General features: G+C 42.0%; 1 protein-coding gene and 6 non-coding genes across 7 annotated transcripts in view; 4 read left to right on the top strand and 3 right to left on the bottom strand.

The window, feature by feature from the left end:
• Positions 1–1,219: 1,219 nt before the first annotated feature.
• On the top strand, positions 1,220–1,291 carry TRNAW-CCA (transfer RNA tryptophan (anticodon CCA)). The gene has a single exon. It is a non-coding gene; the product is annotated as a tRNA-Trp (tRNA).
• Positions 1,292–2,349: 1,058 nt separating this feature from the next.
• TRNAM-CAU (transfer RNA methionine (anticodon CAU)) lies at positions 2,350–2,421 on the top strand. The gene has a single exon. It is a non-coding gene; the product is annotated as a tRNA-Met (tRNA).
• Positions 2,422–4,505: 2,084 nt separating this feature from the next.
• Positions 4,506–4,578, bottom strand: TRNAR-ACG (transfer RNA arginine (anticodon ACG)). The gene has a single exon. It is a non-coding gene; the product is annotated as a tRNA-Arg (tRNA).
• Positions 4,579–5,050: 472 nt separating this feature from the next.
• TRNAS-AGA (transfer RNA serine (anticodon AGA)) lies at positions 5,051–5,132 on the bottom strand. The gene has a single exon. It is a non-coding gene; the product is annotated as a tRNA-Ser (tRNA).
• A 4,694-nt stretch (positions 5,133–9,826) lies between these two features.
• On the bottom strand, positions 9,827–9,899 carry TRNAR-UCG (transfer RNA arginine (anticodon UCG)). The gene has a single exon. It is a non-coding gene; the product is annotated as a tRNA-Arg (tRNA).
• Positions 9,900–10,332: 433 nt separating this feature from the next.
• LOC129473584 (histone H3.3 type 1) overlaps positions 10,333–16,479 on the top strand; it is a 44,127-nt gene continuing 37,980 nt past the window's right edge. Inside the window, 2 exon segments of the mRNA XM_055264231.2 lie at positions 10,333–10,675; positions 10,677–10,791. Coding sequence (XP_055120206.2) covers positions 10,430–10,675; positions 10,677–10,791 — 361 coding nt within the window. The 5' untranslated portion in view covers positions 10,333–10,429.
• TRNAW-CCA (transfer RNA tryptophan (anticodon CCA)) lies at positions 11,947–12,018 on the top strand. The gene has a single exon. It is a non-coding gene; the product is annotated as a tRNA-Trp (tRNA).

Below are 16,479 nucleotides of genomic sequence, written 5' to 3' on the forward strand. Positions count from 1 at the left end.
TTCATTCTGTAAGCTGCTGCAGATCCTCCTAAGCCCTCAGTTATTTATATTCTGAAACACCCGTTCATTTCGTTGCCCACTGCTTCTGACTCCCAACGCACCCCTCACCCAAGCCGCCTAATCTCTTTCCACGACCCCGTAGAATGACTACCTTAGCTTGTTAACAGTCAAATAACAGCACACAACCTACCAAAGCTACTCTGATATCTACAGGTGAAACACAAACTCCTTCAATTTAGGATTTATGGTCCTTAACAATTGCCAGCTGGAGCCCTTGGGCTTTGGACCGTTTTTCAGAATTAAGAAAGGGAAACCTTTCTCTAGTCCATAGCAAGGCGGGGGAAAAGGTGGGGCGGTCCTTAATTTTTAGAGAAAGATGCATGTTTTATAGCAGTGGACCACTTTTTGGAATATCTTTTCCTAAGAGTTCAAAGCGGCCCCTGCACTATTTGCGGAGATCGTCTGTATGTAAATTCGAGGTCCCCAGACAAACCCCGCTGACTTTAGAAAACTCTGATCTCTGTTTACCCAAGGCAGGCTCTTTAACCAGCCAAACAAAGCGCAGTGCCAGAATAACCCACTCACTCCTGATGACAGGATTTCTTGTTCTTTTTGGGGTCAGTTTCAGGTCCGGTGATCTGATTTTGAAGAATTGTCGGGGTGTGAAATCAACTCTCTCATCAGCTGAGAACGGAGGCTACAGGGAGTCGCCGTTATCTCTCAGAAAAGACGCAGCACAAACAACCTGCCAGCCCCCTCGTGAATTCGTTAATGGAAACACTGGTTGTGACCTGCAGTGAACTTTGGAAACCAATTTAAAACTCAGCTTGATCAGCGTTCCTTAATGAGGAGTCAGGAGAGGAAGGATCCTCATTATTCCCTCTTTGCTGCCTCCTCTCTACAACCCCATTCCAAAGCGACTGACCTTCAACAGAATGTACTTCTATAAAGATAAAAACAACGAAACTCCCAAAACGTCTATATTTGGAATATACAGAGAAAACTACTTAAGAAACGGAATGAAATATAAACAAGAACAGGTGAAAATGAAGCAATTCGGAGGTAGAGAAAATCAGTGATTGGGTGGACAGCAATTTTACCGAGAGGGAAGCAGCTAGGCATTATTTTGTATCTGTTAATAGCTGCCTGGTCTTCACCAGTACCGAAATTATTTTTCATGAATCAGATTGACAGGTAAATAAGAATTAAGTGCCCCGGAGGCCTCGTGGCGCAACGGTAGCGCGTCTGACTCCAGATCAGAAGGTTGCGTGTTCAAATCACGTCGGGGTCAAAGGTTTTTTAGCTCGCTGGCTCAGATAACTGTATGGCGGGGAGTACATTACATATTACAGGGGGAAAATAGTTGCTTTTCCTGCTTCTCCTAGGCACTTGTATACTCAATTACTTTAGCCTCCTCAAAACTCCCCCCTTCTCTTTTTTTAGTAGGCAGATATATACAGGAACATGTTATGGTATTTTGGGGCTTATTTCCGGGTTTATAGAGACGTTTTCACTCTTTTATTGCAAACATTCTGAATTATACTCTTCAGCAACTCATCCGTATTGTTAAACCCTCCTGGACTTCTCTCCATACTCACTCCCATGCCCTCGGCCTTGTCTTTTCATCCATGTCTGTCTCTCTAACCTTCAGAAGCTTAGCAGATCTTCGCAGAGACGTAGTCTGGTTTGAGTGGATGACCTAGGCTTACCTGCTTCATATTTGGATCAGCTGTTCCAGGCTAAAGCGATTCCATAGAACTTCCCTGGATCTCTGCGATTTCCTCAACCCTCCCTGCAAATCACGGAAGTCACTTGATTTCCAGAGGCAGAAAACCTGAATGCAGTTACTTTCCCAAATTCATACAGGGAATGAACCACTACATCAGAGAAGGCTAGATATTCCGTGAACCCCCTAATAGTATTATCTGAAAATGTGCATGAATGTGCTGTTTTTTTCCCCACATGTGGCTCAAGATCCCTTACAGATTATGAATTAGCAAAATACAACATGGAAAAAAGGGAAAGTACGTTTATTTCTTCAGAAGTGTTTAAATTTTTATAACTTACAATGACTTTAAAACATGACATTTGAAATATTAGCAGACGTTCTCTTATGTATTTACATTCACACAATACACAGTGACAAACATTACATCGGAGAAGTGTACCTAAAATAACCTTTTTCCTATTTCTGATTAACTCTTTTCTTAGTAGTAGTCTAAGCCTATGGCCATATTACGAACAGATTACTGTTCTGGAAAAAAAGAAGAGAAGACATAATTTTGCGATTTGGAAACTTGACACACTATAAAAAAGGTGACTATTAACTATGGGACTTCTCACTCGCGTAGCAGAGTGGCGCAGCGGAAGCGTGCTGGGCCCATAACCCAGAGGTCGATGGATCGAAACCATCCTCTGCTAGGGAGGTTCTGTGGATTTGTTTTTTCCCCCTTCAAAAATAGATCTACCTCATAGGAGGAGGAAATTGGTATAATTGTCATGGACACCGTAAGGGAACTTATTTTGATTTGCACCTCTCTCAGAGATCTGCATCTCTGGTTGCAATACATTACTATCCTAATTAGATTAAAAATAACAAAAGCAGTAGTTTTAGCTTGTATTGTTTGAGCACTTAATAGATACCATGCACTATTCCAAGTTCTGAATCATTTATTCCTCGCAATTCTACGAAGTAAATACTTGCTATTACTCTTACTTTACAAATGAGACAAATTGGGGTTTGTCTGCAAGTTGGGGTTTGCAGAGGTTAACTAACTTGCCCAAAGTCATGCAGCTAGTAAATGGTAGAGCAAAGATAAAGCTCTAAACCGCCGTTCTGCATAATTACAAACACTAACATTTACAGCAAACTTCAAACGTTATTTCAGCGATTCCTTCCGAGTTTTATTGGTAGGACACGAACTCACCTAGTATTATTAAATCCCTAGCAAAATGAGAGGTACAATATGTGACATACAGTAACATGTCTAGATTCGAGCAGGCTGTAGGAGACACTTTTTTTCTTGTTCTTATTTTTGTGTTTACTCAAACTAATACAGATGCATAAGGAGACATGTTTAAAGTAGGATGAAATCTACAGACTGTGCAAAGCTTTTGAACTTTTGGAGAGATGTTTAGGCAACTGACGAAATGCTTGGGGTTGAATTAATGATAAATGCCTAGAAGCTTAAGCAGTAAAACAACAAGAAAAGACAATTATGTACTAATGCCAGGGAAAAATAAAAATTGAGAGGAAAGGAAAACTTAACAATGTATTTCTTTGCTCACCTGCTGAATTACGTTTATAAAGTTGTCATATTTTAAGCTACAAATATTAAAGTATGATGTATTGTGCTATAACCATATGAGAAGACATAGAAAGGGAGCATGTGTGTGTCGGGGGTCCTGGGGTGTGAAGAAGAAAGTGAACCAGTTACTCCTCTTATATAAAGTCAACAGAAGGACCATACAAACATATTATTTAGAGATATGTAGTTAAATAATTTTAAAATAAGCTATCTAAATGTTTAAAAAGTAAGCTTAACCACTCAGCCACGACTACAGGTGCCAAAAGTTTTCTTAAACGTCGTACATGTTATTATATGTCACATATTGTACCTCTCGCTTTACCAGGAATTTAATAGCTGAGTTCATGTCCTGCCAACAAAACTTGGAAGGAATCAACAAACTTCAAGTTCAGGCGCATATGTGGTAAGCTGAGAATGTTCTTTGGGTGTTTTCTATAATACAAATCAGGAATATGTTTCAATAACTTTAAAAATTGCTAGAGGACAGGGAGCAGAGAAGAGACTGTTGATTTTTGTTTCAAAAGATTCTTCAAATTATGTGTATGTGAAAAGGATAGAAAAGAACCCAAAATTGTTTGCTATCTAGAAATTTTCTGTTTGTGAATTCTCAATCGTAACTCTCACAGAATGACACAAGATTTTCCCGGACGGACGTGGTGGCTCACGCCTGTAATCTAGCACTTTGGGAGGGCGAGGCGTGCTGATCACTTGAGGTCGGGAGTTCCAGATCAGCTTGGCCAACATGGGGAAACCCCCTATCTATTAAAAATACAAAAATAATTAGCTGGGTGTCGTGGCGCACGCCTGTAATCCCAGCTACTCTGGAGGTTGAGGCTAGGAGAATCGCTTGAACCCAGGAAGCAGAGGTTGCGGTGAGCTGAGATCGCGCCATTGCTCTGCAGCCTGGGCGACACAGTGATACACCTCAAAAAAAGAAAAAAAAATTCCCCTGTATTAAGTTTTATTAAGCAATGTGAAAATTGGTCAGTTCTGAAACTTATCAATTTAGTGATGTGATTTAAAAAAAAAACTCTTATGTATGTGAAACAATGGTGAACTGAAGCTGGAGTCTATTATAAAAATTTTTGTCATCTTGTGTAATTCTTTTAAAAATTAAAATAATAAAATACATAAAATGTATAAATGCCCAGGGAAGGGGCATTTATGTAAATCTCCAAGTTTCCACCAAAAACCAAGCGAGCCAGCCAGGAGTCGAACCTGGAATCTTCTGATCCGTAGTCAGACGCGTTATCCATTGCGCCACTGGCCCTGCCGAGCGCTAACGGACGCGTTATACCTACAGAAAAAAAATGTTTTGGGATTACTGCGTCGTCCTCAACATGAATATATGAAACTTTTATTTCTTTCTGATTATAAGGATTTTGAACCTAAAACCCTCCAATTAAAACAAAATATAGTTTTATTTGTTCCTTTGACTTGGTTTACTCATGAAGTATGATTCCTTCGTGGGTAATGAGAAATCCATCCTCGTGCACAATGATTACTTTCTGAACAACGAAATATCCATTATGATGTAACTTGTGAAAGATCAGAGATAAGGTTTACTTTGGGCAATGAGAAATCCATTTTGAGGACCTCTGAGACATAAATTCAAGTTGTCTTGCCCTGAATCTCCAAGAAATCCATTTTGATGTTAACTTGTAAAAGATCGAAAGTGTTTTTACATGTGAAATATCACTCGGTCGGATGAAACCTGCTTGAAGATGCAAAAACCCCACCACCGTAGTCGGCAGGATTCGAACCTGCGCGGGGAGACCCCAATGGATTTCTAGTCCATCGCCTTAACCACTCGGCCACGACTACAGGTGCTGGATGATTCCTTAAATATCTTACATGTTTCTATATGTCACATATTGTACTCGTTTTATTAGGGATTTAATAACAGCTGAATTCGTATCCTAAGAATAAGATTTGGAAGCAATCAACAAACTTCAAGTTCAGGCACATACATGATACGCTAAGAATGTTCTTTAGGTCTTTTTTATAATGCAAATCAGGAATATGTTTCAACAACTTTTAAAATTCTCATATTTTTGCCTAGTAAGAAAATTATCCTCAGGCCGGGTGCTCACGCCTGTAATCCCAGCACTTTGGAAGGCCAAGGCGGGCAAATCATGAGGTCAGGAATTTGAAACTGCCCAATATGGCGAAACCCCGTCTCTACTAAAAATACAAAAAAATTAGCCAAGGTGGTGGTGCACGCCTGTAATCTCAGCTACTCGGGAGACTGAGGCAGGAGAATCGATTGAACCCAGGAGGCAGAGGTTACAGTGAGCCGAGATCGCGCCATTGCACTCCAGCCAGGGCGACAGAGCAAGACTCCGTCTCGGGGGTAAAAAAATAAAAAATAAATTAAAAAAAAAAGAAAGAAAATTATCCTCAATAAATAACAAAGATGTTCCATAGACATCCCCTATATTTTCTGACGAAGCCCAGTGCCTGCGATATACTAACGGCTCAACAAACGTCAGTGCAATTGTAACTATCATTGTAAAATCCCAGAATCTAGATTCATCAAAATGTTCTGCCGTGAAGATAGGCTTCTGTCTTTTCATAAAACTCAGAATATTTTAACCAGCTGAAAGAACATTTCTGAATGAAACTAGAAAATAGAAAATATTTTTGCGGGTCAAATCCTCTTTCGTTTATGCGGCCTTCTCTCACAAGGGGAGGAACAACTGCATCTGATATTCTGTGAATAGTTTGAAATTATATTCAAAGACCACTTCCAAAGGAAGAGCAGAACCCCAGTTTCTAAAACTACACTACCACTACCACAATACTATGCGTGTGTGTGTATTAGTGAACAAGTCAGGGATTCTGTATTTCATCAATGGCGCAACTCTATGAACAGAAGAAGGGTAAGGAATGATTGATGAACTACTGCTCATGTGCGGATGGATTGAAAATCGTCTCTACTCCAGATCTCTCTCCTCTGGGCTCCAGAATATACAGTTGTCCTATTTTTTTTTTTTTCTTGCATGTCCATGGGCATCTCAAAAGCAATGCAACCCCAAAGGAATGTTCCATAATTTTCCTCAAACTTGAATTTTCTCCAACAATCCAAATTTTTGATGAGATACCAAAACGGAAGACTAGCTACCAAGACCGAAGACTCCGCTTCTCCTTTTACTCTCTCTGATTCCCTTCCTAGCAGGCCTTCAATTCAACCTTCTAATTAGCTCTCAAATCTGGCTCTTCTTCCCCATTCCTCCGACCACGTTTTTTTTTTGTTTTTTTGTTTTTTTGTTTTTTTTTTTTTTTTGACGGAGTCTCGCTCTGTCGTCCAGGCTGGAGTTCAGCGGCGCGATCTTGGCTCACTGCAACCTCCGCCTCCCGGGTTCAAGCAATTCTCTTGCCTCAGCCTCCCTAGTAGCTGGGATTACAGGTGCGCGTGCCACCATGACCAGCTACTCAGACCACTTTTCAAAATGAGGTACTTAGTTTAGGTACTTAGAAGTACTCATGAGAAACTTCTCATTAAGTTATTGCAACAACTTCTTAGTCTTTTGGCCTCCAGTTCCTGATCCCTTAAATGATATATTCGTTTCTTCATTCTTCCAAAAATTTTATTTTTTTAGAATAAAAATAAGCACTTTGAATATGGGTAGTGAGACAGAGAATTGCCTATTTTTTTCAAATTCTTTATATGTGAAATAGCAAAAGCCAAGCACTTTGCTAGGTACTGTTCATTGAATGGAGAGCGAGATTTCTAAAGGATTACAGAAGTTAACAATGAAACAACTGAGTGCAAGTGAGAAGTGCAGCCGTAACATAGCAAGCAGCCCACAGGAAGAGTTCTGGATCTCAACCACAAAGGTTTTAGGTGGTTGCCTGGAGGGTCACTTAGACTCCAAACTTCACGAAGAAAGGTTCCAGTTTTACCTTCTTTACCTCTGAGTCCTTCATAGGTGCTTAAGTATTTTTGGAATGAATTATACTTAAGCTCAGATCTGGATCTGAAGGATGTGTTAAAATGAGACAAATTGGTGTGGGGTGAGAAAATGGGGTAGGGTAGTGTTCCAAACCTAAACCTCATGGAGTGTGGGAGAAACTGAAGAAAGTTCCTTCTAGTTGAAACATTGCTTTTTGGAGGGGTACTGGGAAGGGCATTGATGAGCGATAACACCGGAAATGTAGTTGAGTGGAGATTATGTAGGTAGAGCTAAGTTAGCACTAACCTAGAATGTGTTTCTGACTGTGTCCCTTACCTCTTTTAATGCCTTTAAGGTACCCTGTGGCCTAGCGAGAAGATCGCAGATGACATGGGAGGCCTTCATCTTCTGCATCTGTCCGACCTTTTTAGCTCCTCTTCTGGTCACTCTGTCAAGGGGGCCTGGAACTCCTGAGACGTGAAAGGACCAGCCCTATCTCAGATGGTGCGGGTTTCTTCACCCTGACCTCTGCCATGTTTGCTTGGAGCCCCAGCGCTCATCCTTCAAGGCCTTTTTAAAAGTAGCACAGGCTCTGTCAAGCCTTCTTGAAAAATTAAATTTTTTATTGTAAAAACTTTCAAACCTATAAAGAATGTGAAAGAATAGGCAATTATCTGTATACTCATCACCCACATTCAATAATTAACATTTTGCCGTCTTAGCCTCATCTACCTATTTCTACTGAATCATATGAAATTCACTTGCAGACATGATATAGCACATCAAAATCCATAAACATGTGTCGCCTAAACATGTGTCTTTTATTTAACTACAATATCATTAACGAAACTAAAACAATCGAGCAATTCTTTAAAAATATTTCATATCTGGTTGGGTGCAGTGGCTCACGCCTGTAACGTTTTGGAATGCTGACGTGGGAGGATTTCTTGACCCCAGGGTTTGAGAGCACATGTAACAAAACAAGCCCTTCTCTTGTGCCTCTGTACAAAACAGATTTTAAAAAATCAACCTGGCCTGGTGGCGCGCTCCTGTAATCCCAGCTACTCCGGAATTTTAGGCGGGAGGATGACTTGAGCTCAGGAGTTCAAGGTTACAGTGATCGCGCCACTGCATTCCAGCCTGGGCGACCGAAAGAAACTCTAAATAAATGAATAAAAACATCTAAGTATTTATTTAAATTTATCTAACATATTTTTAGAGTCAGTATTTATGTTTCCTTACATTCTTTCACAGTAGAACAGTTTCCCAGCTTTTTATTTTTATTGTTATTTCTTCATGACATCTTTTAATCTTCCCCTCCCTCCCTTCCTCCCTTCCTCCCCCCAGCCTGGGCAACACAGGGAGATCCGGTCTCTACAAAAAATAGAAAAATAATTAGCCAGGCATGGTGGTGTGTGCCTGTGGTCCCAGCTACTCGGGAGGCTGAGGTGAGGATCACTTGATCACCGGAAGTTGAGGCTGCAGTGAGCCGTGATTTCACCACTGCACTCCAGCCCTGGGGGACGGAGCCAGACCCCGTCACAAAACAAAACAAAATAAGCAAAAAAATCTAATTGTCTCATAGAATGTCCTACATTCTGGATTTGTCTCATTATTTCCTTATGGCATCTTTTAATTTATTTTTGTTCCTTTTAAATTAGAAGATAAATCTAAATGATTGCTCTTGTGATTAATTTGAGTGATTAGATTTAGGTTAAACATTTTTGCCCAGACGCTGTTCTTTACACTGTACTAACTTCACATCAGGAGGCACTTGTCGGGATATCTTGCTGATGGTGAAGACCGAGTGGTGCCCCCCAAGGTTCTTTATTTCTCTCTTTGCAATTGACAAGTAGTTTTGGGGTGGCACTTAACACCATGAGCATATGTTATTTCCCAACCACCTTCTCCTAATGGTTTTAAGGTCGTTAAGCTCGTTTGTTGCTTTGGTCTATTATGTTTCTAAGGATTGCAAATGGTGATTCTTCTAACTCTACCAGTCTTCTGTATTTGTTAGAAGATACTTTTGTCAAACGTGTGGACCTCTTTTCTGCCTTCCTTCGTACCCCAGTCTTTCCAAGAGGTTCCCATGGCAGCTTCACATTAACCCTGTCATAACAGCCTTAAAACTCACGTAGGTTGGCGCTAAATTGTCATTGGTTCTGACGTGCTTTATGGTCTAGAGTGCATTCTACAGTCTGTAAGGTCTGTAAATGGTTCTCATATTCGAGTGTGCAAACGAACCGCTTGGATAGCTTGGTTAAAACCCAGAATCCTAGAGCCCACACACAACGATTCTAAGTAGGTCGAGTGTAGTGCGGACTAGCAAGGGAGGTCGGCCTCGAAAAGTTGTCATTTTTAAGAAGCTCCCAGGTTATGTTACTGGTTCAGGGACTGGACCAAATTTTGAGTAGCGCAGGCCCAGAAGATAGACTGTATGGCGTTATGGTGGAGAGAGAGAGGATAAACAGACACGCGGTGGCTAAGTACAGAGCAAAGGCAAGGGATGTGTAGGAAGGGACCTACAATGAAGATAACTTAGTGAAGTAAGTGGAAAGAAGTACATTTCTGATTACCAGCTTTGAGGAAGGAAAATAACACCAACTTAGTCAGTCTCCCAAACAACCACGGAGGGATTCGAACCCTCAATCTTCTGATCCGAAGTCAGACGCCTTATCCATTAGGCCACGTGGTCCCAGACTAGTGAAGAAAGCAATTTTTTGACAGAAAATAATCTCCTCCCCATGAGTTGTGAATGTACTAAGTATAGTGAAATCATTGTTGTAAACCAAGGAATTTCCAACCCCTGAAAAAAACTTACAGCCTGATTGGGGAAAGACGAAGTTTAATCTAATGGTAAAAAAATCTAATGGCCAGGCGCGGTGGCTCACGCCTGTAATCCCAGCACTTTGGGAGGCCGAGGCAGGCGAATCACGAGGTCGGGAGTTCGAGACCAGCTTGGCCAACACGGTGAAACCCCGTCTCTACTAAAAATACAAAAGTTAGCTGGGCGTGGTGGCGGGCGCCTGCGTGCCGCTGCACTCTAGACTCCAGCCCGGGAGACAGTGCGAGACTCTGTCAAAAAAAAAAAAAAAAAAAATACTGCAATTGTGTTCGTAGCCGCCGCCGTCCTGCCGTCGCTCTCCAACGCCAGCCCAGCGCCGCCTCTCGCTCTCGGAGTTCCAGCCAAAGGAGAAGCGGAGTAAGTAAGGAGGTCTCTATACCATGGCTCGTACAAAGCCGACTGCCCGCAAATCGACTGGCAAATCGACCGGTGGCAAAGCACCCGGGAAGCACCTGGTTACAAAAGCCGCTCTCAAGAGTGCGCCCACTACTGGAGGGGTGAAGAAACCTCATCGTTACAGGCCTGGTACTGTGGCACTCCGTGAAATTAGACGTTATCAGAAGTCCACTGAACTTCTGATTCGCAAACTTGCCTTCCAGCGTCTGGTGCAAGAAATTGCTCAGGACTTTTAAAACAGATCTGAGCTTCCAGAGAGCAGCTATAGGTGCTTTGCAGGAGGCAAGTGAGGCCTATGTAGTTGGCCTTTTCGAAGACACCAACCTGTGTGCTATCCATGCCAAATGTGTAACAATTATGCCAAAAGACATCCAACTAGCAAGCCGCATACGTGGAGAACGTGCTTAAGAATCCACCATGATGGGAAACATTTCATTAAAAAAAGTGCAGTGGTGAGATCTCGGCTCATCGCAACCCCTGCCTGCCGGGTTCAAGCGATTCTCCTGCCTCAGCCTCCCGAGTAGCTGGGATTACAGGCATGCGCCACCAAGCCTGGCTAATTTTGTATTTTTAGTAGAGACAGGGTTTCTCCATATTGGTCAGGCTGGTCTTGAACTCCCGACTTCAGGTGATCCGCCCGCCTCGGCCTCCCAGAGCCAATGCGCCCGGCCTTATTTTCTTGAAAGAGCAAAATATCGGGTTTCTAGGCTGGAACAGTGATTCTCAAACTTTTTCCTACATCCCAATCTCCTGGAAAGCTAGTTAAATAGACTGGTGGGCCCCACGCCCGGTTTCTGATTCAGTAGGTGTGGGGTTCCCTTTTTCCTAGGTTCCCTGCTGCTTCCGACCCTGAGGCACTTCTTGAGAATAGCTAGGCTGGAAGAAGTTCATCCATGGGGCTAGTGGAAAACGGTGAGTTCAGTAAATGTTAGCGGATTCTTTGGGGTTATTGTTGTGAACTGAATGGCCTGTGTACACAATAGAGACCAGAGGGCCCGCGAATTTGGACTGAGAAGTGAGCGTTTAGGCAAGAGATATTATTTATGTTAGGCTTTTGAATCCCAGCAGGTTGAGGATGGGGCGGGTGTGCGGATAGGTTTGAGTGAAGTAAGTGCTGGCTAGGCCAGGTCCTGCGGGGCAGTGCAATGCTGGAATTCTTTTCCTGAAGAGAGAGTAGTCTAGCGCATTTACAGAAAGTACTAGTGCAAACTTCATAACCGTTCTTATTCCTGTTTCACTGCTAATCTAAACCCAACACATAGACACTTTTTCTCGAAACAGAGAAATTCGAGAAATGGAAAGATCGAACTTGAGCAACAACTGTTTTTCATATATGGAGCATTTATTTGGGTTTGGGGTTAATATTTAATCCGGCCACTCCCTTATTTTTCTCAAAAAAGCCTTAGTGAAACTGTGAAAAGAGATCAAATCAAATAATAAAGAAATTGGGAGGAGGATAAGATTAGATTCTTATCCTAAAATGAAAAGATAAAATTGTCGTGACCTCGTGGCGCAACGGTAGCGCGTCTGACTCCAGATCAGAAGGTTGCGTGTTCAAATCACGTCGAGGTCAGGGGTGGTTGTGTTTTGGAAGCTGTCAAAATGATCTGTACCGAGATATTTAGTCAGTCAACCTGGGATAAAGAACTGAAGACATTGACAGAAAGGACACCTTTCGTTTTCTGCATTCACAGATAACTGAGATCTGTCTCTTTTGCCCTGGGCTTGCTGTTATGACCCTAAAATGAAGAATTCCCCTCGTGGACAGTCTATCTTTGGCCACCTCTTTAAAGGGAGATTAAACGCTCTCTTCTGGCATTAGATAACTTTTCCTACACATAAACCCCTAAACGTTGGCGCTTTTTCCATGCTCATGCCCTGCCCTCTTTTCTTCCTGACTCTTCCTTTGCTTATCTGCCTGCAACACTTCATGCCTTCCTCTCAGTTTCATCCCCACTCGACCTGGAGTCAGGAACTTGGAGCCATCCTGGACATTACCTCTTCTTCCCTTCTGAAAGCAGTCCCAAGTTGTGCTGAGTTTTACCTCCTCGTATTTCATGTCCCATTTATCCACTTCTCTCAATTATTACAATGGCCTATTTGCTTCCCTCTTTTCTCTCTTGCCAAGGATATTGACGTAAATCTTTTTTTTTTTTTTTTTTTTGAGACGGAGTGTCACTTTGTCGCCCAGGCTTGGGGTGCAGTGGTGGGATCTTGGCTCACTGCAACCTCTGCCTCCCAGGTTCAAGCAATCCTCCTGCCTCAGCTTCCCGAGTAGCTGGGACTACAGGCATGCGCCACCATGCCCAGCTAATTTTTGTATTTTTAGTAGAGACAGGGTTTCACTATGTTGGCTAGGCTGGTCTCGAACTCCTGACCTCAGGTGATCTGCCTGCCTCGGCCTCTCAAAGTGCTGGGATTACAGGCGTGAGCTACCATGCCATGCCCACTTGTCATTTTTTTTTTTTTTTTTTTTTTTTTTAACAAGCAAGCATTTTCTATTTTACTGTATTCCTAAAAGGTGTATAGAGTTCTGTTAAAGTTCTATACTGTTATTGCACGGTAATTATTTTCTTGCTCCAGATTTCACTGTTAGTAATCTTATTAGTTTGCTAGAGTTGCCATAACAAATACCATAGACTGGGAGGCTTAAATGACAGAAATGTATTTGCTCACACTGATGCCACCTTAGCAGAATTATAAGCAATGACGGAAATCTAACATGACTGACTGACTCCATCTTGCTTCTCACCTCACAGGCTAAATTGTTTTTTTGCTTATTCTAGGGCAGAGGCCAAGATAACTGCAAGAGGAATTCAGTTTACAGATAAACTTTGAGGCAAGGAAAACTGACCTCCAACTTCTTTTGTGGAGACTGAAGCTGCATTCACAAGAACAGGTAAGAATTATGGTAGGGTCCTGAACTTTGCTAAAGAATAGGCGTAGACATAACCTGCCACTGCTTAGCTTGTTTTTCTGTAAGTTTTTTACTGCCCCAGAGTCGCTAACTGGGGGTTGCATGATTTATAACTTCCCAGCCGAGAGCGGTGGCTCATGCCTGTAATCCCTGCACTTTGGGAGGCCAAGGTGGGTGGATCACCTAAGGTCAGGAGTTCGAGACCAATCTGGCCAACATGATGAAACCCCATCTCTACTAAAAATACAAAAAATTAACACAGCATGGTGGCACCTGTAATCCCAGCTACTCCAGGAGGCCTGAGGCAGGAGAATCATTTGAACCCGGAGGCAGAGGTTGCAGTGAGCTGAGACCACACCACTGCACTTCAGCCTGGGCAACAAGAGTGCAACTCCGTCTCAAAAAATAAAAACAAAACGAAAACGTGGCATCTGAGACATTTCTGAGATTTAGCTTTTCAGCAGATCAAGAGATGCCACTTGATCCTAAGACCCCTGCACCCAGTACAGATTTTAATCCATACAATATTCCAATAAAGAAGAATAGAGCATGGAATGAACTCAAATTTGTGCAGAAGTGACTGAGCGTTTTTTTGTTTTGTTTTTGTTTTTTTTGTTTTTTTTTTGAGACGAAGTCTTCCTCTTATTGCCCAGGCTGGAGTGCAATGGTGCAATCCTGGCTCATTGCAACCTCCACCTCCCAGGTTCAAGGGATTCTCCTGCCTCAGCCTCCTGAGTAGCTGGGATTTCAGGCACCTGCTACCATGCCCGGCTAATTTTTGTATTTTTAGTACAGACGGGTTTTCACCATGTTGGCCAGGCTGGTCTCGAACTCCTGACCTCAGGTGATCTGCCCACCTCAGCCTCCCAATGTGCTGTGATTACAGGCATGAGCCACCAAGCTCACCTTGTGACTGAGCATTTTAAAGGCAAAATGAAGGAACGGAAAAGGGAGTGAGCAGGGCTCAGTGGAGTGAAAAATTACAAAAATCAGAAAGAGGAGATTAGTTCATATGAAACCCATCTACGTTTGCTAACTGGTGCTTACAGAAGTTAAGCTCCTACATTCCCACAGAAGTGGGAGACAGGGGCTTTATCTTCAGGTGTTGTTTGGAAGAACAGTGCATTCTTTTGGCAGTCTTGAGTTTTCTCAGGCAGACACTTTAAGGGGGACTAAGGTCATCATCCTAGGGATGTGGTCTTAGAAACTATGTTAGTGTCTTTAGTCTTTAAAGGTCAAGGTTGAGGCCTAGTTGAGAAGAATGTACAGAGGAGCCTGGCTAGAGTTTGGTCAAGGAGAAAATCGTTTTCATTTGACACAGCAGACATAGTGTGGCAGGCCAGGTCTCCCTAATGGCTGAACAGGCAGGCCTCCATGACAATGGTTTCAGCACTGACTGAGTGGTTAAGTTAAATATTAAAAGCAAAAAAAAAAAAGCCAGTGCCCTTATACAAAGACTGGAATGTAACCAAAGCCCACCAAGGGTATGTCTTTAAATGCATGCACACTTACATGTAGACATATAGCTTAGAAGGTATATAAGCTCTGGAAAACTTTGTGATTTTGAGTTGGTCTGACCATAATTTCCAGGCCTTCTCTGTGTACCCCGTTACAAAAATAAACTCCTGGCCAGGCACGGTGGCTCACGCCTGTAATCCCCGCACTTTGGGAGGTTGAAGTGGTCATATCGCCTGAGGTCAGGAGTTCGAGACTAGCCTGGCCAACATGGTGAAACCCCATTTCTACTAAAAATATAAAAATTAGCTGGGCGCGGTGGCATGCACCTGTAATCCTAGCTACTCGGGAGGCTGAGACATGAGAATCACTTGAACCTGGGAGATGGAGGTTGCAGTGAGACAAGATCGTGCCACTGCACTCTAGCCTGGGTGACAGAGCAAGACTCAGTCTCAAAAAAAAAAAAAAAAAAAAGAAAAAAGAAAAAAGAAACTCCCTTATTTCCCAGTTCATCTGCATCTCATTATTGGGCCCCAAGAATAAGCAGCCTGACCCTTGGTTTGATCGGGGAGCAATAGTAGCAGTATTATTCAGTTACAGAAGTGAAAAATAATAAGAAACTCAGAACACTAACAGGAGAGAATTGGTTAAATAAATTTATTATTTATAATAGAGCAAAATATTATGTAGCCCTTAACGTGATATTGAAGAATATCTGATATAGAAAGATGCTTAAGACACTTGAAATAGACAAATGATGTATTAAGCAATTAATTTCCATGTGTGATTATAGATTAGTCAGATTATACGGTATGATCCGTATGGCTAATGATTATACTACAATAATAAGAGTAAATATTTCTGGGTGTGGGATTAGACATCATTTTAATTTGCTTGCTTTTTGCCGACTTGTATTTTTAAAATATTTTAAGATGAAAAGTTTTTATTTGAAAAAAGAAAATATACAAATTATGTTAAAAAAATTGCTGCACATATACTCTGTGCCAGCTCCATAGAAAGATACATCACACAAAGTTTTTGCTCTGGGGGAAATAGTAGTCCAGTGGAAAAGACAGGCAATATCAACTCATAATTAAGAAAAAGGATGAAATTTACAAGGATAAGCCTATGCTTGACCCAGCTGTAGTGCATTGATATGAGTGGTGGCCTCTGACTGGATAATGTGAGTGCCAAGAGTGCAGAATGTGGGATTTAGGGGGGAAATCACAGACTATCTACACCAAAGCAGGATTTTGGACTACTATGAGAGTTATCTATGATTTTAAAAAAGAGTGAGAGGACAGAGAAAAGAACCTATATACTGATCTACAGTCTAGGTAGCCGTAGTTTTGTTTGTTTTCATATATGACAGATAAAACTTAGATTACTTTGTATCAGGAAAGATGCACTGGATAGTTCAACTGTAATTGTTGAGTTTTTGCAACACGATGCACAGTAACAAGTAGAAGTCACCTTTTAAAAATAACCTTGGGCAATTCATCAGCTGTTCTTGAACTCCTGGCCTCAGAGGATCCTCTTGGCTTCAAGGGATCCTCCTGCCTCGGCCTCCCAAACTGCTGGGATTACAGGTATGAGCCACGGCCCAATTTACTGTCTATATTAACATGACTTTACTATTCCACTATTTTCATCAACATACCT

Source organism: Symphalangus syndactylus, chromosome 23 (genome assembly GCF_028878055.3).
Source record: "Symphalangus syndactylus isolate Jambi chromosome 23, NHGRI_mSymSyn1-v2.1_pri, whole genome shotgun sequence".
NCBI lineage: Eukaryota > Metazoa > Chordata > Mammalia > Primates > Hylobatidae > Symphalangus > Symphalangus syndactylus.